At 39.8% G+C, this 25,115-nt stretch overlaps 1 protein-coding gene across 3 annotated transcripts; it reads right to left on the bottom strand.

The window, feature by feature from the left end:
* Positions 1-612: 612 nt before the first annotated feature.
* On the bottom strand, positions 613-23,381 carry NDUFA9 (NADH:ubiquinone oxidoreductase subunit A9). 3 transcript variants are annotated; one of them, XM_082498370.1, is made up of 12 exons: positions 23,306-23,381; positions 19,122-19,292; positions 18,203-18,300; positions 17,920-18,011; positions 14,873-15,014; positions 13,646-13,748; positions 12,863-12,930; positions 12,634-12,710; positions 7,942-8,037; positions 5,855-5,921; positions 2,952-3,133; positions 613-952 (listed from the first exon to the last, which is right to left on the bottom strand). In XM_082498370.1, the coding sequence occupies exons 1-11, from the start codon at positions 23,361-23,363 to the stop codon at positions 2,963-2,965; spliced, it is 1,143 nt and encodes a 380-aa protein (XP_082354496.1). In that variant the 5' UTR covers positions 23,364-23,381; the 3' UTR covers positions 613-952; positions 2,952-2,962. The 3 variants fall into 3 exon arrangements, with proteins under 3 accessions (XP_082354496.1, XP_082354495.1, XP_082354494.1); XM_082498369.1 differs by having other exon boundaries at positions 613-957; XM_082498368.1 differs by lacking the exon at positions 613-952 and having other exon boundaries at positions 2,856-3,133.
* Between the last annotated feature and the right edge of the window lie 1,734 nt (positions 23,382-25,115).

Consider the following 25,115-nt stretch of genomic DNA (forward strand, 5'->3'; position numbering starts at 1 on the left):
CCATGCAAATAATTCATCTGGTCCATAAACAGATTCTGCCAAGGGTCTACTGTCTGACAAGACCCTCTAGAGCAGGCTGAAGGCAGGCTATAGGTTAGAATATTACACCACTTGCTGGGAAAGGACCAAAGCAAGGTTCCCTTTCACCAGAGATGGTAACAGTGCCGGGTATAATTATGCCACTGTACCTAAATTTGTTGATGTACAGTTTTGGGCCCAAACTGAAAACCTCTCTCTGGACAGCCTTCTGGCTGCATGCAGGCAAGGAACAGAGATGAGAAATGGCAAAGCCTGAGCAAGAGACAGGCTGCAAAAAATGTAGGCACCCAGCATGCTTAAAAACCATTGCCACTTTCTGCTCTACCAGTGACCTCTAGCGGGGAGGGTGGAAAACAACAGCTCCCTCTTTCCCTCTCCATACCACTTTGAGCGACACCCCTCACAAAGAAGTTAAACACAAGCCTCGAGTCCATACTTTTCAAGGACCTTCAGTACTTTGCAAATTGCTAAAAAAAATATTGCAAGCTGAGAAACTAAGGACAGGATAAGTAGGAAGACCCTTTCATTGATAAATGAGTAGGAATAAAAAACACAGATGAAATTGAATTTCAGTAATTTTGTATTCTGGAATGTATTACAAAATAAGTGACTTTTTTTTAACATTGAAGACCCCTACAGAAATTGATTTTTCAGCATAAATAATGAGAAATCACACTGTAATTTCTACAAGGTAGGAAGCAGAGGTGCTATGTAAGGCAAAGCATCATGGAAAAATGAAACTTTCAGGAGCCGCTCAGCCCTAATGTGATGCTCCATTTCACCAGTATTCCCATCTGATGTGGAGCATGCTGCTTAAAGCAAACTTTCCATGGCTATTCATCACCTGCATGTTCTCCATCTAATGGTTGTCTGAATTAAGATCCTGTAGGAGTGGTCTGTAATGGAACTGAAGCTGTGCTTTGAATAGAGAAAAAAAAAAAAAAAAAAAAAAAAAGAGACCGCATTATGGTAAGCATTCTCAGCATCGGCACCAGCTTACAGCATTAGCTTTTACATTTTTTTCTGACTTAGTTCGCTTTCTTAAAAAGGAAACTGCTTGTTATCCATGCAGGGCTATCATGACAACTGCACATCTCTGTACTCTGTGGCCCTTGAGAAACAGTTCAGGAATACTACTGCTTTCACAGTGGGATGTGAATAAAATGCAATAAATCAAGAGTAGGGCCACACATATTAAACAAGCGCTAACAAGGCTACTTATTTACAGTTAGGTTCTTATGGAAAAAGCTTGCAGTCAGAAAAATAATAAAACTTCATGATCAAATTATTAACAATATGCACTTCACTTCCAGTTTGTCCTAGCTTGAATGGTCAAATCAGCAGATTTATTTTAAAACAACTGAACTTATATTATCAAAAGAAAAATAAACAATCCATGAGACCCATATTGAACACATAATAATAAGAATTTTTTGATCCTGCATATCAGAAGAGCCTAACTCTTCCCAACAGAGTAAACATAGTACTGTAGGTTTTATGTGGAAGAGCAAAATGTGGAAGCTGTTGAAATTAAAGAAACACTTTGCCCAGGGGTTTCACAGTAGTTTGGCAACAACAGAGAAATAGTGAGATTCTGATATTTGTCTCCAGCGATCAGTGTGATTTAATCAAGAGACTTCTGCACTTTCCCTAACATTGACCTTTTTGCTCTTTTCAATGTCTGTTCTCTCTTTGCTACTCTTTCATCACTTATTCTCCCCAAGTCTCCACTGCAGATTTCCCCTCCACCATTAGACTTCCACCTTTGATACCCATTTGTCCAACTTGTCCCAGTTCCTTCCCTCCAATTTCACATCCAACAAAGGCAAGTAGTAGGAAACTTAAGAGGTGAAAACACAGAATGTTGTGTTACTCATTTTATACCCTCTCAGCCTCAGTTTCCTCACCGACCTCAACGCATCCTAATTAATGTGATTTGGCCTACTACCAGAACTAGCTGCTCCCTCCTTGATTCAATAAATGTCTTCTTTCACATCTTGAAGCACTGCATATAGAGGATCTAGATCTCTGCTCAATCCTGTGCACAGACTTACTCAGCTCTAAGCTGCACCCAAGCTGCCAAATTTAACCAAAAGCCTCCAGCAGCTCTTTCAATATGGAAACAGAAAGCACAGGTTTTGATCAAATTCAGGCAGGGATCTTTCTTTGATTTTAAAACAACTGAAAATATTTTAACCCTGAAGCAAAGCTTATCCCTCTTACCAAAAGAAAGATGACGTCCCAGCACATAAGAGCTTGGAGCACCTAAAAATAAAGAGACTTCCTCATTTAAAAATGGAAGTGACACATTTCCTCATGTCTATGAGCCACAGCACACAAAATTATCACAAGAGATAGATGACATGTAGTAACTTCTTTACATGTCTGATTGACACTCCTTGACCTTAGAAACAGCTTGTGTCATTTTGGTTGGCATTTTCTAGAACAGTTCTGCTCTGGGCAGAAAACAAAGCTCAGGAAAGTGAAGAACTTAAAAACGGGGTTTTACCTGAGACCTCATGACCTGAATACGTGGCACTACCAGTTCTCCCTATCGGAAAGGATATGTTCTAGGCCACATAGTCTTGAATTGCAATGTTCTTCAAATCACTTGAGCACTTACTAAAGCCCAGTGATATGCTTGCTTTGAGAGCCGAGGGAGAAACTGACTAGTGTTAAGACACTGCAAAATATTTTAATGCTTACAAGCTAAACAAAAATAAAGATATGTAAATTTTTTTCATGGCCTTTTAAAGAGGAAAAACTGCATTTCAAGGAGAGTCTTCCATAATTAAAAAGACGACACTGGCAAAATATAGTTTACATGACTAATATACTTTACTCAGTATGTACACAGTTCTCCAAACAAATTGGGTCATACAAAGGCAGTTTAAGAAGTTCTAAGTAACCACCTTATCGACTGTTACATGGGATATGTCTTGGCTGGTTTTGCTTCCTCCAGCTCAGCATCCAACCAGCGGTATCTGCGGTGACGGCGCAGAACTTCAATTGCTTTTTGTTCTAGTGATGTTGGTTGAATACCCAGGTCTTCCAAACCAGGAAGATCAGGAAACGTCATGTCTGTTGTGTGAAACTTTAAAAAGAAGAAAAAAAAGAGGGAATTCACTTGATAGAATGAACAGCATTACACCCAATGCAATTATTCACATACTAAAACAATTATTGTGTACTTACACCTGAGGTCACCTTTTTTCTTTTACTGAAACAAACTAGCATAAATCCCTAGTACTAGAAACATTTTAATAAGTCTCAAAACAATTTTTAAGAAATGGCAGCTCTTCGGAGATTCTACTGAAAGTCAAGGCTTCTGATGTAAGAACGTTTCCCCCAAAAAAGAACCCCGCAATACAATGCAGTGCTGCATCTTGTACTAAACCTAATCAAACACAAATGTGGATTCAGCCAGCTACGTGTCAATCCCAGTTCCTTGATCATAATTTTGGCTCAGTGTTTGTATTAGGGAGGAGGAAAAGATTCAATGTGGCCTACAGACCTATGGCATAATAATACAAGGTACTGAGTAACCAGTGTACTTATAGAATCATAGAATGGTTTAGGTTAGAAAGGACCTTGAAGATCGAGTTCCAACCCCCCTGCCATAGGCAGGGACACCTCCCACTAGACCAGGTTGCCCAAGGCCACGTCCAGCCTAGCCTTAAACACCTCCAGGGATGGGGCCTCAACAACCTCTCTGGGTAACCTTTTCCAGTGCCTTACCACCCTCAAAGTGAAAAACTTCCTCCTAATGTTTAATCTGAACCTGCCCTACTTCAACAGGAGATACAGATGTTCTCTATCTGGCAAAGTCCTTCAGGCTTCAGATTTAGAGTCAGGAATAAATAGCAGTGAGGCATGCAAAAAGTGTCTTCGTTTTCTCTTCATCAGGTATACATTGCTACATTGCAATCACAAAATTAGGCCAAACTTGTAAGTGCATATTTGCACTGCAATTACATACATTCTGCTCTGTCAAGAAAAGCGTATATTGAATTATCACCTTTGGTAGGTTGTTTTTCTCTGTTCATGATTTATAACAGGGTCTTGTACAGGACAAAAATTTAATTCTATTACCATATTTGCAACACATATGACATAAATCTTAGAAAATGGGCATTTCTCTTATGCTATTATTCCTTGAAAGGTCTTTAAATCAGCCACATGTAATTTTATGTAGATTACTTAAGAATGAAAAGCGGGGAAAAGAGGAACAATCAGACACAGAAGTGACATGGAGAAACTTCCTCTTACACTACCCACGCTACAGCTGAATTGCAGTAGTTTTAGTTATTTGGTGCAGGCTTATTTTATGAAATGTAACTCTATAAACTACAAAGGCAGCTAGAAGTAAGGTTTACAAGAGATGTTACATCTACATCCTGAGTCAATACAGCCAAAAGAACTACAACGTCAGCTCTCTCCAGTATGGGGAAAGGGGTGAAGCTTTGCACTAGAATGTAAATAAGCTTAACTCCTTTATTACACATACTGTCCACAGTTATTATTTCCAAACAGAATAGGAAACTGGTTTATTTCACAGGTGGAGAAATGTAAACATAGAAGTCATTTGCTTACAGCTGTTCAGTAAGCAGCTCTAAGTATAGGACCCGGTTCTCCCAGATCCATGGTAGTACCCTGTCGCAAATTGATTTGGGGACAATCAGGTGAAAATAGGCTATTGATACTCCATCATAAACAAGGCAATAAAACAACTCTGCAAAATTTTCAGGAGAGTACCAGCAACCTTCAGGGAGCAGCAAGCTTAGAGTCTGTCAAAGTGCATGACCCTATCTTTGCTAACCTAAGCACATACCAACAGTTTTGACATTAATACTTGCTAAGTCACCACTTTTTCCTCATATGCAGTCAGGTTTTTTGCAAGTTATTTCTCCACTCCCATTTAAACACCGAGAAGTTACAAATAAACATGGAGTTGTAACGCATTCACAAGAAATGCATTCTAATAAGTGAGAATTTGGGCTGTATCCAACACTGTCACTTCAACTTGAGTTGTTAAAAATGCCATTATCTGGGTGGTATAAGTGATTTTAATGCATCTAGAGGTACATAAACTCACTAGTTACCTAAAAGTGGGGAGCACTTCCCTGCATTAGTTAGCTGCACATTGTACATCCAATTTTGGCTTTGCTATTTTCAATAGCATGTGTTTTGGGGTAAAGGGTTGGAGGCACAGCCAAGCATGCAGCCTTGACCACTTAACACTTAAGAAGCCTGGGCCCTTTCCCTACCCCCTCATGTTACTTCTTGCTATATAACTGTCTCACCAATTGTTTCAACCACTTTCTTAAACATATTTAAAGAAATATGTTAACTATTACTCCACCAATGCTAGCAGCAAGACTACATCATAATGATACCTTTAAAAAAAAAAAAAAAGTAATTCTATTAGTCCCTCTCTCTTACTAAGTCTTTGTAAGACTACACCAGAGGAATTTCCAGACTCCTTTGACAGTGTATCCCCTTGGCACTCTAACAGATCTGGACAAATAAGTTAAGAGCGAGACTGCAGAACAGTAGCTGCAGCAATTGTATGGCAGGAGCCACAACCATTTTTGAGGAAGTTTATATATAGACACCTTTAAAGAATTAGATTTTTGTAGTATCCAAACAGTCTGAAAGCAATTCTTCATAATCAAATTCTAGCCATTGAACTGACTGAAATACTACACCACATGATGTACACATATTTCAGCACTCATTGAATGCAAAACTACAAGTGCAAGTTACAAATACACAATGAGATGTTTCCCAAGAATTTGGATTGTCTTACACTTACCCGGTCCACTTTGTCTCGTGTTAACCATGGTTCAAATGGACTAATCTCAAAGAATCTTGCAACTAAACTGTAATCAGAAAGAGTATTGCAAAGGTATAGTCATTATCCAGATGCACATAAAAAAAACAAGAACTGGTACAAATATTTCACACTTAATAGACAGTGAGCAAGAACTTGTTCTGTAGCTGTTCTTGCAAGCATGCATTCATTAAAGCACTGAACGTGCCAGCCAGCAAGTTCTTAGATGTGTTTCTGGTAACTTTAACTGCCTGCTACCGAACTATTTGATCTCCTATTCTTTCACTTTGGAAGGGAATGGAGGAGCAGATACCTAGAAGTAAAAATGTTAGTAAAAAAGTTAGTGTGTTGGAAAATAAAACCTCCACATCCAATTCCCTACACACCAGAGGGTTCGGTCTTGCCCCTGCCTTTCCTCCAAACTCTGTTCCCTAGTAGTGTAGGCAATAATCCAATTAGTCACAAAGTTTGATTCAGTGCCTTCATGAGAAAACATGCTTGCTGACAACTAAATGAGTTAGCAGCCGTACAAACAAGATGATGGAATCTGGAGCAATCTGCATCTATAAAAAGGTTGAGGATTAGTATATTTGCAGCTTCCAGAAATGAAGTTTCCCTTGAAAGAAAGAAAATCTGGCAGAGAAAAGAAAATAACAGAATCACAGAATAACACTACAGTTCTTGCTTAGTGCCTCGGGACCAGTAGTAGCCAAGGTAGAATCTCTTACTGAAGTGCTCACCTGGTAGACTAGGGTGTTACTAAGTTACTGCACATAAACAGAGCTAGGCTTATCCGCCTTTCAAATGCGCTCTCTACTCAAAAATATGAAATAGCACTTAGTTTAGCCAATAAAGAAAAAAGCATAACATGGACTGCAGCAACTGTAAATAAAACTAGTAAGCACCCACATAGTTACTTTTTAACAAGCTGCTCTGTGTCAGCTGAGCTGTGTTTACCTGATGCCTCTACAGCCAATTCAGAAACAGCCACAACAGTTTAAGATGTTGTTCCAGTATTATTCATTATCAGTTACATGAATCCAATGTCGAGTCCTATTAGCAGATTAGTAGGAGGGTTCAAACACTGGTGACCTTATTAGCTTATTAGTTTGCATTGTACTAAAGTTGAGAAGGACCAGCACCCCAAACATTAACGTATCTCAACCATGCTGAGTGCAGCTTCTGAAATGGCATTTGCTGTTTGAGGTAGCTCTTCAAAAGGATGTGACTTACGGACCAGGACCGGGCTCAGATTTATACTGTACTTTTTCATGCACTATTACTCAGTAGCTGCAATTCAGCAAATCAGCCTCTATCCTCAGTGCCCCCTGAGGCCAAAACATACAGCTGCAGAAGTTCAGTGCAGGCAAACACAGCCTTTGCAGTCTGTCCACTGTTGTCAACTGAAGTGATGCTACACCTTTCTCTTACTACCTCCCTATTTATCACTATGTTCTAAAAGATGTTACTGCCCTCATATCACAAAGAAATGCATGCTCACAACCGCACTGCTCAAATTCCCAGGCCAACATCTCAATACAAACTTATCTCCAACACCGGCTCAAATCAATACAAAGGACTGAACTAGAAAGTGGATCAATACCCATACCCACCCTTATCCCAACTCTGCTTCCAAGGTGGCATTGCTCACCAGACTGGAAGGACAGGTGACAGTAACAGTACCTTAAGCTGCTGCAGAAAAATCTGTCCGGGCCTACGGTCAGCAACAGACATATTTTCCTGTAATACTATTAAAAGTTTATTTAGTTTGCTACTGATCATCTCTACTTAGGACCTTTTGCTACTTCCTGACTCCATCCAATGATTCCGGAATAAATAGCTATGTTAAGTTTATTACAAGTACACCTTTCATACACTAGCTTATCAAATGCAAGCCTGTGCCTGAGCAAAAGACTCAAGTTAGCTAGTAAGCACCTAGGGAAAGCCAGTTTCTGCAATCCTACCGCATTAAACAACAATTGACAATATTAAATGACCAATGCAACAGTTATTTATGCTTCTGTGCTGCCTGGTGGATCCCAAGTTCTTTGTGAAGTTCTACCACTTACTGGTAGAGAGGACGAGGAAGCGGATAGGGAAGAAAGGTTCTAAAGCAAACCGCGTAGATGTATTCTACCATGTCATGGAGTAGGTATCGGTTAGGTCTGAAAGAAAAAGCAACAAACGTTACAGGTAAGTTACATATACTTAAATATTTGCAGCAAGAGACAAAAATTTTAAAGCCCTCCACCCACCAAGCCTACCAAGGACCTGTTTTCTTTAATCTACATGATTTGCCAGATTTGTCATTTTTCTCATGAGAGGGGAACAAATTTTGATTCTCCAGATTCTGTACTGCTTGAAATGGAGAAGGATTAAGTTAGAAAAAACATATCATCTGACACCAGCTATGGTTAACAGCATAAGTCACAAATTGTCAAACTTTCATCACCATGTTGGGTGCTGGTGCCCAGGCACTGGCAGAGGGTGCTGCAGGGGTAGCCTCTGTGGAGAGGTTGGGGCTGCCCCGTGCCAGGCACAGCTGGCTCAAAAACAGACCCACCACAGGGCACAGCTGAGCTCCTCAGACGAGATGGTGGCACCTCTGGGAAAACATATTTAAGGAAGAACAAAAATGCCACACAGGCAGGGAGGAGTGAGGAAAAAAAGCATGAGAAACAGCCCTGCAGACACCAAGGCGAGAGGAGGAAGAGGTGCTCCAGGTTGCAGAGCAGAGGTTCCCCTGCAGCCCCTGGAGAGACCAGGCTGGAGCAGGTTTATCCTGAAGGACTGTAGCCCATGGAAAGGCCCACATTGGAGCAGGGAAACAGTGTAAAGAGGAAGGAGAGGCAGAGAGGAGCTGTTACAGACCAACCCTGTAACCTGTAACCCATTCAGGGAGAAGGGGTAGAGGAGTTGGGAATGAAGGACTGAAGTTGAGCCTGGGAAAAGGGTGGAGGGGAAAAGGTGTTGTTTTATTTTTGTCTTTATTTCACACTATTCAAATCCATTTTAATTGACAGTAAATTAAATTAATTTTTCCTAAGTCGAATCTGTTTGGCCCATGACAGTAACTGGTAAGCAACCTCCCTGTCCTTACCTCAACCCGTAAGCTTTTTGTACTATTTTCTCCTGCAGTCCTGTTGAGGAGGGGGAGTGAGCAGCTGGGTGGGCATCTGGCTGCTGGCCAAGGCTAACCCACCACGATAACATTGAATAAAGCGTATTCTGGGTACTTTTAAAGCACACCTTTAATGTGCTTCCTCCATGCGATAACTATTGATTCAAATTCTGAATACAAGATTTTCAGCGCTGGGACAGGACTGAATTTGTACAAGCCCACTTGGCAGTTTGTAATAGAAGGAAGCCAGAAAGCACATGGAATATTAAGAAAGGTTTGTTAACAAGACATCCCGTCTCTGGTAGCAAACGGCTGCAAGGAAATTGATTCACTTGTCTTTGGTCAACTAAGAACATACTGTTCTCTTCAAAAGCAAGAGGAAGAAACTGAGATAAATTCCCCCATAAGAATGCATTCCCCCTTTCAAGAGGGAGGGAAGGGAGCAGTCAGTCTTCTGCACATCTGCAATAGTTTACGAGAAACATATACCATCGGGAGTTCCCATTCCTTTCTTGTTCTGTCTTTGCCTTAGCATTTTAATACTCTACCTTTATAGACAGCTCAGACTGAAACAGGTATCTCCCTTGGCTTTTCAGGCAACTTGCTGGTATTCCAAAACATTCTGAAAATTTCCATGACAACACACAAAAGCACACTGCTGAGCACTAGTGTGTCACTTGGTGTTTCAACCTTCAAAATTACATCCTGCTGATCACAATCAAAGCAGCAAGGAACACACCAAAAGTGTGTCTCCCAATTATTTGCTATACTTTTCAGCTAAGGCAGTGACCTCATTGACACAACAATGATCTTGAGACTGATTATGTAGGGGCCCCCTAAAAATAAGACTGGAGGTTTTTTTCATCTTCAGTCTCCCTTTTGTTTTTTTTAAATAGGAGACACTGAATTACTGTTGGAATCTAAACCCCCACAGAAATGAAACCATGCTAGACTAAGACTGAGTAAGTATGCAAAACTTCACGCAGTCCAAAAATCCAAGACTATGATATAAAGAACACGAATTTCGGTTTGATAAACCCAAGATCACAAAGATATCAAGGTCTGAGGTTGCATGCATGTAAACTGAGCCTTCAATTGACATGTTCTTCAGGAAGAACAGCAATGCTAATAACCAAAACCAAAATTTGTTGGTAGATGCTGGAAAAAAGACAGAGCCCCAAATTACTAATACTTCAGTTTGTAGAAGCAAATTACAGCAAATCATTCTATTGGATATACTTAAAGGTAGGTCAGCATATTTGGGAGAATTCAAAAGAATTCAACACTCAAAACTCCTTATCAACTTCATCCAGGTGGCTGGATTATAGAACCTGAGACAGATCTGCATTTATGAAGTGACACTAAAGTATCATGGTTTTGATGGTAGTCCTAAGTTTTCTTCTATTAATAGAACTTACAAAAGAAACACAGCAAAAAGTGGTAATGTCAAATTTACTTACTCAGCTGAGAAAAAAAAAAACAAAACAAAACAACTTTAGTTTCATTAGTTATCAGCAGACATTTTTACCAAATTTTTTGCCCTTACATTTTAACATCCTCATGTCTATTCAAAGGCAGTATAAGCCAATTTCACTTCTATCCTGATATGTAAGAACCGTTTAAGTATAGCCAAACTTAAAAATGTGAAAATAAGATAAATATTGTTTGTTCCTTTACAAATTACCAAATATTAAAAATACAACTGCACCAAGAATAGAATCACATTGAAGTATCATTACATTAACCACAATATGAGCAGACAGCAAGCTTTAAAGAGCATCTGCATTCAAGACAGAAGATTTAACAAGTGGATGAAGCAACACTAATGACATTAGGGTAAGAGAAGAACAGGTCAAAAAGCATACCAAATCTTCAGTCATTCAGAAATAGCAATGACACCACTAGCTGTCACAGTTAAAACTCTATTCCACCACATAGCAGGAAGGAAGGAAAAAAAACCCCAAACAACTAAAACCAGAAAGAGAATGCTTGTTTGAAAAATTAGTATTTTAAACTCAAACTGGTAACTCCGTTTATTAAAAAAAAAAAAAAAAAAAAAAGCATCTCATACAGCTTTATTCAAGGGTTATGCTGCAGAGTTCCTTTGATTTTCCATTTGGATCTTCAGTTTAGACCACCATTTATTCCAAGCCTTTTCAGTCACTGTTAGGTGCCTGAAACTGTATTCCTTGCAGTGAGAGCCTGGCATCAACGCTTGCACTCCTGCCTCTGAAACCTGGGCACTGAACTCCTGGCATTCCGTAAATTGCCAAAAAAAAAAAAAAAAGAGACTTTGCAACTGTAAGAATACATGCAAAATTTCACCAATTGCCCTTCCATTTGGCTGCAAATATTGTTCCATTTAGTGTCAATAGTGTTGGCTATATAGTATTGTATACACTATAGTATATAGTGTTGGCTGCAATAGTGTGCCATCCAGCTTTGGATATATATTGACCCATGTTCACATTTGCCCCCTTGAGATAAAATAGTCACTCAAAGCATTAATTTTGTCACATTTTGTGTTTTTGCAACAGTTGTGTGCATCTGACATCTATATATCTATTATCTTTGATTTAAAAAGTTGGTTTGAATGGCTGTATAGCATGTTTCCACTTGCTCTTTAGTGTGACACTTCATATCATCACAGTGATCTGAAAGCAACTTCAATTTACTTATTGTAGCCTTATTGTTGCCTCAGTAGTCCTTTCAGACCACTGTTAGCTTCTTTCTCTTATTTGCTAGTTTTTGAGCAGCAGTTCCTCAGCATGATCCAAAAAGAAGTCAAAGACCTGCTTGCTGCCTTTTCCAGAACACCAGCATATAGCACACCTAGCCCAGCTGCGAGGATAACATCTTCAACAGCTCAGTTACAGTACCAAAGAAAGTGACATCACACAAGTAAAAGCAACGATCTCAGCACCACGAGAATAAAGAGCTGTCATTGCAATGGTGTCACAAAACAAACATGGAAAAAACAACAATCTCAGATAAAACTTCTGCAAAATCCTGATCCTGTGCACATTTTCAGTGTTTAATGGTGGAAAACAGCGATATGCATGCAACAGAATAAAAAAGAGAGCTGTTCAGCATCATTTGTATTTTTGTATCTTGATTAATTAGCAACTGTTTTCTTTATCAGTGAATCTAATGTTCCTTTTACCACATATACTGGATGAAGACTAGTTCTAGTGCTGTTACAGCATCAAAACATGGAGCCATTACCTTGGCATTTGCCATGTTTTTTATTCTTAATGCTAATGACCTATTCTGACTTGGAGCTTTTGTATACAAAATATTTCAAGAGATCCACTGTCGCTACCCATTCTAATTCCAGGTGGTTTCCACACAACTTTAGCAGAATTTTCTCCCAATCTATGTTGTCTAGCATGTTTCCCAAGACTGCCTATTTCTTTGTGTGCACATACATAACATTAAATGCAATGGGGCCCAAACTAGGATTTTCAGAGTACTCACAATAACAGCTTGCTTGAGTCATTTTTCCTCCCAAAAAGGAGGTGGAATTTATTGCAGCTCAAACTGTGCACATGGATGGAGAAATTAAATGTACCGTGCAGCATGCCAAAAAATGACACCAAAAGAAGTACTTCAGTTAATTAGAATCAGAAAAGTAACCTACCCAGCCAAGGCATATGTTTTTCCTTTAGCATCAGGATCCTTAATTGCATTAATAATTGCCTTTGCTACATCAACCACCTGTGAGAAATAAATTCAGTCAATTACCAATAGGAAACATGAGTGCATGCACACACTCCTCTTTCAGAAGTGATTTACGGGGGGGGGGACCAAACACACAATACACACGCACACAGAGGATGTGGGATTGTCTTGTTTCATTGAAAACTTACATATACTGGTTGCTTCATTGTTTTTTTTCCCAGAGAAATAAGAGGCACACCACCAAACCAGCGCATGTCTAATAGAAAGACACATATGACACTTGAGAATAAAATCTGTGAATCCGTTCAGTAAGCACCTAACCAATACATTCAGCGCCACACTGAGTGTGGATCTCTTCTGAAACCTGACTTAACTTTAAAAAACAGCAAACAAACAACAGAATTGGGAAGAATTACCATCCAATTTCAGTAGCGCTGTTTTCAATGCATGTTTAGTTTTCTTATTAACAATCATGGGAAGGCTGTATTTTCTACTGTTTACCTATAGTGCTTCAGAGGTATCTCAACTTTGCAAAACAAAAACAGATTCCACTCTACCCTGTCCAGTAATTTTGTTTGTGACATATCAGTCATTGCTTCTGAGCCCAGAACAACTCAGATCGATTTTTACATTCCAGCATTACCAACTTGAAAAAATACTTTCAGGGTTAAGATGACCAGACCTTAGCTCAGAACAATCTAAGTAAATTAAAAAAACCCCAAAAAACAGTAGTACTCAACCACCCTGGGGGGTGGGGGAATCAAACGGCAAGGTCTAACCAGATTCAGAAAGTTCAGTCACAAGATGAAAATTTATTATGCTTCTATTACACACCTTCATTTAAGAAAACACAGCACATTTCTGATAAAAACATACCTCTCTGCTTTTCAAAAGCAAGTCACATTTTCCCTTTGTTCTCTATAGACAGGTATATAAATCATACATGGTTTTATTATTTCAAGAGTACATACTTGCATAATGATTGAGAAATCGGTCCTCTCTCCCAAACATCTCAGAGGGCTTCAAAATTATAGCATCTGGAAATTCTTCCCTCACTGCTTTCTCTCCAACAGCCTATCATTCAATTAAAATGAACACACCCATTAGATCCATTCTGAACAGACCAGAAGAGAATGCCTTTTCAGAACTTAATGCATCCTGACTACAGCACTTAAAGAAATGACACCATCAGTAGCACAAAAATTATTTATATCTGAGCCATTTGATCTTTGACATGCTATGCTAAGATAAAGGTCTCACAGGAAGTCCCAAAAGTCCCACAAAAACACGTAGACGATTTCTTCTATTTGAGGTACAATACAGTCTCACTAGTGAAGTGACACAAATTTAAAGTGACAAAGTTCAAAAAGGAAGAAGCCTAACCTAAGTACTTCTCTAGCTTATGTCAGACCAGAGCTTGGAAGAAAACAGAAGGTTTACATAACTCCTACTACACTATCAAAATACTCCAAGAACTGCTGAAGTACAGCTAGAAGTTTCAGTGACAGCTCTCTACTTTCCACATGGAACTGGCCAATATAGTCAGGCCTAACTATCCTTTAGAATTGTTACACATTGAGACCAACAAAATTTTAACCCTAGTTTTAAAAAATTTTATAGTAAAAGACAAGGCAGAGTACAGTGAGGTCAAACAAAACAAAACCAGCTGAAACTTGGACAACAGCAGTGAAAATCAGTAATAGAAAATTATACCTCTTAATATGGAAAAAAATAACAGGATACCAAAACCAGATAATTTCTGTACAAGAGCAGGTAACAACCCCACTCCAAGGGCCTGTAACCATGATATTCATCTGTCTTTGCAGTGTTCATTTTGGCATCAACTACTTACTTTGCTAGGTCATTCCAGCCTTAGATGTTAGGCCTGATATTGGATCCCAAACCATCAAACTAGTTCCTCTTCCTTAATGACAGTAATTTTAGATGCAAAGATATTCAAGGATAAAAGGAAGAGTTTTCAGGCATACAAGATCTATTTCCTTTCAAAGCACATGAAGTACTAAGGAAGATTTCTAGCTCCAGTAAGCACAGTAACTCAAAAACTCCTCAGCTGCAGAAAACATTCCATAGTAAATTCATACACTAATTTTCTTCAAACAGACCCAGTTGGGAAAAAAAAAATAATAATAATAAAAGTAGGCTCTCAGAAAATATATTCAAAAGGATTCCAGACTTACTTTAGTCCTGAGGTATTTGGAAGGGCTCTTCATGCTAGCATTCAGGTGAGAGATATGAATGAGTGTTTCCACCCCAGCTTCCCTAGTTATCTGCGCAATACTTTTAGGAATATTTACAAATTCATCTTCAAATTTGAAGTTTCTAAAACAATGCAAAGAACAAATTTTAATCTAGTAGCAATCAACAGTGGTTGCCTACCAACCAATAGCAATCGTTACATATTACTTGAATATATTTCAAAAACCTATTTTCACGCTTTGCTGGAAGGTTTCTCTTCATGAGGGACTCTTCATTCAATAAAAATGTCAGGCAAGTGAAATGCAACAGTAAGCTTCAGTTACAGCAATAGTACTGTCTGCTTTTTCACCTGTTAAGATTAAACCAGTATGAAAAATCCTCTTGCCTCCTTGTCTGTGACAAACAGGAAACTCTTCCCAAGTGAAAAGATTATCTTTTTTGAGAAGTGCTGCATCCTGAAATCTGAGCAAAGCTGTCTTTTTACAACACCTGTTCAAAATCTGACTCAATTGCACTCAATTATACTACAAAGGTGCTCAAAAATTCTGAGCAGTGTAAGTTACAGCAGATGCTAAGCATCAGGAAAGTGGACAAAAACAGACCAAAGGACTCACAGGTGCTTAAGCAAATGGAACACTGACAGAACAGTTAGAACCATTTCATAGCAGCTGTAATGGACTTCAAGGCGATGCATGCAGAAGGAACACCTCACTTTATGGCATTCAAGGGGCCTAAATTAGGGGGGGCTCAACTGTAATCTAGTTTGGCATCTGACCAAGAATAATACAGAAGCTCGGTCTCCAAGCAGACCTGACACTACAGGATGGCAACAATCCCAAAATTCTTTCCAAATATCCCAAGACTGCAAGAAAGAGAACCGGCTTCTCATGTCTTTATACTGTCCTTGTAAGCACTCTGCTCCATCTTTTTTGTTTGCTTTGGGTAACAAACATCTTGTCCAAATGTCTCTCTCTTTGTCCTTATCTACTCCCACAGCTCTTCAGATCCCACTGGAGTCTAAAGAAAGCCTTAAAAATAAGAAGTTATTTTTGACCCTTAAATAACTAATCTGATCCTGGGAACCATCACTCCTGTTCTACTCACAAAAATAGATTGTAGAAACACACAAGAACGAACAACATCCCGCCTGTAACTATGGAGTTTTCAAACAACATAGTATACACAGATGAGACTGTACACTAATACTAGGCAAAGAGGAAAGTATGTAATGGCAGGCTTTATTTTTTTTTTTTTTATTTTTAACTGATTCCTACTTCTAATCTTACTCTTTTTTTTTTCCCCTGCTTAAGTTTTTCATAGACTTTGGGATGATTACAATGGTTAGTCTGACCTCATGTTTAACAGACCATAGAATTTTATCTCAGGGATCCAGCACCACCATGGATATCAACATGGTAGATAAAATAAATAAGAACATTTGTGAAATACAGAGGTAAGTTTTAGAACATCTGAAAGTCCCTAACATGTACCAAGACTCCTCTGCTTTTGAATCTGTTGAAACTGACCAGAGTGACAAGGTTTGGGTTTTTTTTAACTAGAATGAAGCTTTTTGTTGTTGTTGTCGTTGCACTTCCTTTCAATAACAAAGAAACTCTCCCTTACATAAATTATATTTTTTACAGAAGTCCAGAAATTTTCAAGGGGGAAGTACACATGAAATACCTATCTGAAACATAAAAAGAGATTATATTGTCCGTGGTCCAACTGTACAGACTTTTTCTTCCCTCATTCCCACATTACAAAGAAATTTCTTCTGTTCTAACAGCAATAGGCGTTTGAACTCTTCATAATTTAGTAGCAGCGCAAACCTATCCTGAGAGGTTGGTTTGTACATTTTTACCTATATCCCGAAGTCTGAAGAAGACATAAAAAGAATCAAAAACCTTATCAGATACACAAGTTAATTGAGGTTGGGTGGGCTCTTCCCCAGCTAAACTATGTTATAGACTCCAACAGTGAGACAAGGAGCTAAGTGACTATCAGAAAAAGAAAGTAACTCTACAAATTTGAATGTGAAATCAAAATGTCTTCCAGAAGTTATGTATGATATTTGACTAGACAAGAAACAGCTGAAATAGGCGCTTGCCAACAGACATACTGTTTTAGGAAAAATAATTGTACAATTTGAGAATAGAACACCAAATGGCTGCTCAAAAAAAAGAACAACAAAGGCATTAGGCTTGTAAATGCAGATGAAACTGATATCTACATTTGTTTCTGTCTACTACAATAGCAAAATTATGTACCGTATAAAGGCAAATCACACAACTAATAAGTTTTTGTCTGGCAGTTCTGCACAAGTCTTTAAATAAAGTAGACAGAATAGCAGGCATACACACAAAAAATATGAGGCTATTACAGGTATTTTTTAACCTAAAATAAATAGGGGATTTTTTAAATGTATTTAAAAAAGGGACTATTTTTAAAATTATTACAAAAAAAATGCTTATGTAGCTATTAGTGTCTGTGCCAAAATTCTATCGATGAATGGTGTTATTAATCATAATCTTAGGGATTCTCCATTAGCTATTCCTGTTTATTAACATTTACCAGAGAATAGGAAAAGCTCAATCACAGCTTATTCTAGTACACTACAATTCATCACTACGCTGAAGTGACAGGGTAAAGCCCACTTCTGTAACAACATAAATATGAGCTCACAGAAACTTGTGAGCCTCTGTCAGCTATAGGAAGGCACTCACCAAACATCTGTAAGGTGTATGAAAGCAATACACTGAACTCTCTGACAGAAAAAAAAGCTGTGCACTAGAAAATTATAGAAGGAATGCACTTTGCAAAAGCAGATCATAACCAGGATTCTAGCTAACCATTTAAAGAAACTGAAGTGCTTTTATATGCAAAATTTCAGTTTTGCTTTTTTGGTAGAAGCCAAGAATAATGTCAGCATAACTACATACTGTATGCATGCTGTAAAATGTGGACACAATATCAAATACCTGGTACAAATCTATCTATATAGGAAAAAAAAAAAAAAAAGAAAAATTACTTTGTTTCCCATTCCTTTCCAACAAGATTAATGACCACATTGCTGTGTTCCACGGCTCTTCGGATAGAGTCTTTGTCCTTACAGTCCCACTCCTGTAACCAGAGCATCAAATGGGAAAAAGATGAGATAATGTGTAAATACGCATAATCAAAGAAAGATCTTTCACACCATTTCCATTTAGAGGCTAAACAATAGCTGGAGTTCTGACTTTGAGAATGATTAACAGACTTCCTTGTAAAGCAATGGTATTGTATTTGATCTAAAGCCAAAGCAAAAGACTTACTAAGAAGAGAAGTTGCCCCAGGTCACCCATGGGTCGCAGATACATGAGGTCATACTGATCACAGCGATAAGGTATGATTACTTGAGATCCAATGCGACCTAAGCGTTCAAAAAAAAAAAGTTTCATTTATCTCAAGCTACTACATATCTTTAAGTAGATGAACTTCTGAATATACAAAACTTTTTTTCCCCTGACGGTAAAGCACAACAAATACACATAGATATCTTGAATAGTTATCTGCAAAGCTAAAAGTAGCACAGAAGTTAAGTTTTTGAACCTACATCACTGAAATTCTTAAGCAGGGACATATTTGAATATTTGAGCTTGTAAGACAAAAATACAGATGTCTGTAAGACAAACAATATATGCTTGTTAACAAACAACAACAACAAAATCACAATGCGCATTATGAAATAGTATAATACCTAAAAACGCATCACATCTAAGTATATTTGCATTTTTTTAAATTGTGTGGAGAGGAGAAGGAAAAAAAAAAAAAGCAAGAGTTATTTTCTAAAACTCAAATTCAAAAGGGTAATTCTAAAGAATTCCAACCAAAGTCCTGCAAACATTTTAGTAAAATGTCTTAATAAGGCCAAAACCAGAAGAATCAAATATGCACTCTATTTCCACTTTGCATTTTACAGAGAGGAAAAACAAAACCTGAAGGAGAGTGACTTATTTTAATTACTTTAACCATGTTCTAAAGGTTCTAAATTTCCTAGATTAAAGTAGCTTTTACTAATTGTCACATCTTGGCATTTTAGCAGACCAAACACTATGAAAGTATCACACAAAACACTTCTTCACTTTTAAGATGCAAAATGCCAGAGATTTCTAGATTATCCTGCAACCTGAAGAAAAACTAGAGTTTCGTTAAACACTTTTTTTTTTAATTAGTACTCCCGGGGAACATTACCTAAACGGTTGACAACATATCGTCCCAGGAAACCTGTAGCCCCAAAGACAGTGGCCACGATGCCACTAACAGAGGATCGTCCACTTCTTCCATGAGGGATCACCGCATGATGAACTTGGCGGTGCTGATGCAACACAGATGGCGCTGCAGCTAACACAGAAATGCCAGGGCCTACAACACAAAACAGGACAGAGCATGTGATATAAGCTAAAATTTATCAGCGTCAAACCACAGTTAATGTTATTTTTCTAATTACGGATCCATTTTCTCTTATCTCCCTCAGCAAAATTTCCCATGTCAAGACTCCTGCCAGGCTATTTCAGAGACATCCGGACAGGTCGGAGGACAGTAGGCTTGAGGCAGCTGTTGATAAAAGCCAAAGACCAAACTAAGACATGAAAGGAGCAGACTAAGGTTATCGGTTCCTAAACAGCAAGTAAAGCTTAACTGGCTAGCATTAGTGAAGCCCAGAGGTTACGCAGATAAAGTATACTTGCTACAGGCAGGTCCCACCCAAGTACATCCATATCCTGCTCCCAGATCTGGGAACTGCAGGACAAAGATCTCAGAATCACTCCAAGTGCAGATAACCAAACTTTTTACCTCAGTCTAAATACAGCAGACCCAAATGTTGGAGGAGGCAGCAATCCTCCTATATCATAGCTCTGGAGTGAACCGAAATGAAGAGATGCAAAGAGCCAGATCCATGATGCACAGAATATTGCCTCAAAGCTGCTCCTTTTCGAAAGCAGCTATGAAAAGTTGAAAGCCACAGAAACAGGACATTAGTGAGATATTGACATAAATTGGCAAGGTAGTTCCAACAGGGAGTTTGTAGAGAAGAAATGTGTCCTCTCCAACAAAGTTGGCTAAAAGAAATGAAGACTCTTAAAATTAGAAGTGTTTAACGTTATTATGTGTACATGCTCATGAAAAGAAAGGAACAGAGTGCATTAACACACTACAGACATCTGGTTGTTGACAAGGGCAGACTGTAAGAGCTGTCATTGGAAAACTAGCTTGAGGATGTAACAGAATTCCAGTTCCAACTTTTAGTAAGTCATGGCATTTTCTGGAAAAGAATAAGCAAGTTTCATCTTCCCCACACAAAATTAAGTAGCAAGAATCATAATGATAACAAGACTAGTAATTTGATATCAGAATGATGGATGGGAAGCAACAACAGAAAAATATCACTTGTACAATGAAGGAGTATGTTTTATCCCAATATGGTTAGGTATTACCAGCACAGTGACACTGATGTCGTAGCCATGATGTTAAGGAGATAAAAAGGATGGAGTATGTTTAGACATAAATTCTATTTTGTTAGATCAGCTGATAGAATTCAAACCAGAAAATCCAGGAAGATTTCAGTGCCTGAAGGAGGTGTTTCTCTACCAAAAGCGTGCCTATCCCTCCTCTCTCCATATGCCACAAATTGCAATAAAAGAAGCCACATCTCCAATTTTGTCCTGAAAGGTAGTTTGACAACCACTTAACTAAATAAAGCAATCTCACATATACACATCAAACTAATATACTATACTCCAATGGACTGATAGAAACGGGACAAAATAAGATATTACCTATGCAAACTTCAAGTAGGTATATGGCTTCCTAAACAGCAACTCTCCTACAAAATAGGTCCAAACTTGGGAACTGGGCATGAACTGGTCCAAGCTCAGAAACTGGGCATAGTATCTGACTTAAAGTGGCAGATATCCAGGGCCTCTCCATTACTGAAGCAGAAACCTTGAAACTAACTATGAGAAAGAAGGAAAATACACCCTATGATAAGCACCCATTAAAAACCAACCAATCAACCAAATAAAACACCAAACCACCAAAAAAAAACAACAAACCCCCACACCACTTGTCAAAGATCTGCTGGAGTTCAATAGAAGTACACACACTTGTGGCACCCAATTAATGTCTAAACACCTGACATGCAGTTTTAAAAGTGACACAATGTGTTCATATTAAACTTTATAATACCTCAAACTGAAATTTAAATAATATGCCAACTCATTACTGCCATATTTACCACCTAACTTTACTCTCTGCTTTTTCTATCATTCAGTTAATTTAACATTGCCCTCTAAGATCTTTGTGTATACTTCTGTGGAATTAGAGTGAAAATAGTGATTTCAATCTTAAAACACATTATCATGCTATCCTTACAATGTTATCTGACACAGACTACACAAACATACAGCCTATACGTTTTTACGTCTAAAACTTTTGGAGAGGGAGGTTGGGTTTTTTTCTTTATTCTTTTAAATGACAACAACAGAACAAACTTGCAAATGAAATCAGGAGTGTATACTGAATGATCTGTACAGAATACAGCCTGCAGCTACGTAATGAGTACCTGGAGAGTGGAGATTAACCAAGCTCAGTACATGTGCAAGGTAAAGGATAACGCTGAGGGAGGCAGTTGGATGAACTTGTTACCTTGATTGGCATTCTAATAAATAGAGTTTTGTCATTTAATTTATTTTTTAGGAAGAGCAGACTCACAGAAAAGTGGCTGGGTTTTTATAACCAGCAGAATTCCTTCAAGGATGCAAAAAAAAGCTACATGGCGTGCTGAGATGGTGAAAGAGAAAGCTTGATGACCCATACTCCTTGGTACTTTGTTTACATACACTTCTCTCTCTAAAGATTTGTAAAAAAACCAAATAAAATTACATAATATCCATATTTACAAAATTAACACTACTTCTGTTACTTTTAGCTAGGAACATTTCAGTCCTTACAATATAAAGCCTAAAAGCAACAAGATTTTAGTCCACTGAATACCTGTTGAAAAAAGTATTATTAAACAGATTAACCCATGTAAGGACAAGAATGTTAATCTGAAAAAAAAATCTATATGTCTTTCAACTGTTTTATAGCTTTTTTGCTGCTGATTCTGAAAAAAAATTATTGATGACGCTCTTCAGGATGCTATCGCTGTCACACTAGCAAATAACATCCAATTACTGCCTTGTATTCTCCCACCTCTGTGTACACACCTGTTGTTGCTTGCCTTATCCTATAAGGTCTTCATTGGTGTACATCTTTTATTGTTCCATAACTGTACAAGACCTGTCACAATATATCACCATCTATGGCTATGCCCAATGCCTCCTATATTACAAAAAACTCTTGAGCTTTGAGGATAACTATGAGACTCAAAGTAAACAGGCCAGAAAGATCCTCACACTGATTCACAAACAGTAAAGGACCCTCCATATGGCATGGAACTCTGTCATAACGCAACACAATAACTCCAGACTACATAATGTAAGAGCTATACAGCTTTCACAACCTATGGTCAATATCTCCAGACTGAGTGGCACCGCTTAAAGCTCTGTGCTTCTGTGTAACACAGACTTGCTCAGAGATTCTTTCCCCAGGACAGTAGGATTTTGTCTTCTTTACTAACCAGAATCTATTTGTCATTGGAAATTTACTTTTACAATCCATATCTGAAGCAATTTATGAACACTGATTCAAACTAAACCTCAAATATCCACAATAAACCAGAACCATCTTCTTCTTGAAAAGACACGCTACTCCCATTAAAAGTATGCTAAATTCCTTTCTCACCTTTAGCAACCAACAAATCTTGTTTGCCATCTCCCACTTTACTCAACAGAGGAGGACGTGCAGCATCCACTTAACTAAAAATTGGTTCTGTTTTGGCAACAAAGGCCCAAATACAATTCTTAAATATAGTTTTGGTACTTGAGAAGGCTTACAGACCATGGCCAAAATGTCAAGGTCGCCTAAGAAACCGTAAAAGGAATCCGAACTTTTAGCTTGCAGGACAGCACTTCCCTTGCTGAGATTTTGACAGTCGCAGTTGAGACAACCTCCCGTGCAGCTGTGCCTCAAGCCCGAGACGATCCCATCCAGCCCTTTGGGCTACAAACCCCAGTTCCCTACAGAGAAGGCAGGCAGAAAGCCCACCATTTCTGCCGCGAACAGCTGTTTCAACCCGCTGCTTTTCAGACGCCGCCCTGCCAGCTCCCTCACCCAGCTCTACTCCGAGGACGCCGCGGTGAGAGAAGGGAGGCCCGCGGGCAGCCGGCTGGCATAGCACCGTACAGCCGCGGGCAGAAAGCGCAACGGCAGCCTGGCTCCTGGCGGGGAGGGGAGGAGCGGCGCCCCGGGCCCTTGCCGGCGGTGACACTCACCTGCCCTTGGCAGCAAGAGGCCGCAGGGAGCCCGAGAGCAGCGAGCCACGGCCGCCATCTTGCCTTACCCGCCAACCCTCGCGCCCGACGGTACGCAGACAGGGTCAAACCTCACCCCTACTGCGCGCGCAAGAGTAAGCCACCGGGCGCAGGCGGGGGCGGGGGGGGAGGCGGGGGGAGTGCGCCTGCGCAGACCACTCTGCCACAGCGCGCATGCGTGTAGCGGGGACGCGCTGCGTTACCTCTCCCCCGCGGGGCGGGGCGGGGCACAGCGGCACGTGCGGCCTCCGCGCGCGGGGCGGGGCCCTGCCCAACCTCCCGCTGAGGGGAGGCGGAGCAGGGCTGGGGCTCCCCTCAGGCGGGGTTGGCCCGCGCTCCTCCCGAGGGCTCCTGTCTAGTGACACCCCCGCCTCCCCCCGCCTCCCTCCGTCTCCCGAGCAGAGCCGAGGACAGTCGTAGCCCTTCGCAGCGCAGCAGCACCCGAGCTGGTGGGTTGTAGCCCAGCCGGCCTGTGGGGGGAGGGGGGAGCACCGTGGGAGGCTGTGGTGCGCAGTCGGGGCCCGACTGGGGCCACGACTCTTGAGGTCGTGGACTCACAGCTCTGGAGCCGGAATTTTAGAAGCACCCAAGAGAGAGGAGTTTCGGAGGGAAGGTGGCCCCCAACTCGTGCAGGTGCATTTGGAAACCTCAAGCTTAAATAGTTACTAATCTCTCTAGGGAAACAGCTGTTTCACAGGTCCTTGCGCCTGCTTCCGAGTGCCTGTCTAGTGGGAAACAAGCCAAGTCCAACAACTAAATGACAGTAACTTTGGCCACTACTGAGCTGGACTGATTGAGAACATTTTCAGTAAGTCATTACGTACGCCTTGAATTACCTGGTCTCATTAAATTAGCCTTAAATGAGAATTAAACAATTTTATGATTACAGATGTGCAACCACTCCAAAATTCCTAACTCTTGTCATCCTCAGTCTTCAATATTTCACTGAGACTTTGTCCCCTAAGCAAGTGCTGCTGTGGATGTTGCGTCACAATCACATACAGGGCACTCTAAATCTGCCACTAGCACTATTATAGTCTAGTTTTTCCCATGGGTTCCCATTGCTTTTTAGTCTGCATTGAATACAAATGGCTGTTCTTTTGTAACCTGGCTTACACCGCTGTAGCTAGTGCTCATGTTCACCAAAAAGTTTTTAAAACATCAGCACATTAAAAGGCAGAACAGTCAGGGAATATTTCTGGCAATTTGGTACAGATTCCAAAATACTTGATTTTAACTCAATTTCTGTTCTGATGCAAATCCAAATGGTGGTTCTGCCAGAGCTGTGGCATAGCAGGCAATTTGGGGTTTGGGGCAAAAATTTGGATGATCTGTGAACTCTGGCCATCTCCAGTTCTCAGCCGCAACACATTTTTTTTTTCTTTAACTTGTAAGCCAGGTGCACACTGAACTAAACATACTCATCTCTTTTTGCTAGTAGCTGGGAATCACAGCAGCAGGCCCCCTCCACCTCCCACCCCCAAACTACATGCTGACAACTTCTGTCTCCAGCTTCATCATACCCGGCAGTCTCACCACAGCTTTTCTGAGTGGCCCGGCATGCCTCACCACCTTCCGGAAATCCAGTTTGTACAGTTGTGCTTAGATACAGTACAAAAAAGCCAAGGGTCACAATCTGTATTTGTATGTTATAGATTCTCATGGAAAGTGGTGGGAATTTACCAAGAACTGGGTACCTAGCCTCATTTCAGAACCAGTGCACAGCTATGTGAAAGCGGCTGTCCAGTTCTGGCATCTCACATGGATGTCT

Source organism: Vanellus vanellus (genome assembly GCF_965231255.1).
Source record: "Vanellus vanellus genome assembly, chromosome: 1".
Classification (NCBI taxonomy): domain Eukaryota; kingdom Metazoa; phylum Chordata; class Aves; order Charadriiformes; family Charadriidae; genus Vanellus; species Vanellus vanellus.

Bases quoted from the DNA above. Each gene is read 5' to 3' on its own strand.
- NDUFA9 (XM_082498370.1), bottom strand. From the start codon at position 23,363: ATGGCGGCCGTGGCTCGCTGCTCTCGGGCTCCCTGCGGCCTCTTGCTG. The intron at 18,301-19,121 runs GTAATGTTCCCC...TTGAACGCTTAG, and splicing joins ATATGTTGTCAACCGTTTAG to GTCGCATTGGATCTCAAGTA. The intron at 5,922-7,941 runs GTAAGTGGTAGA...TTCTGATTACAG, and splicing joins CTTCCTCGTCCTCTCTACCA to TTTAGTTGCAAGATTCTTTG.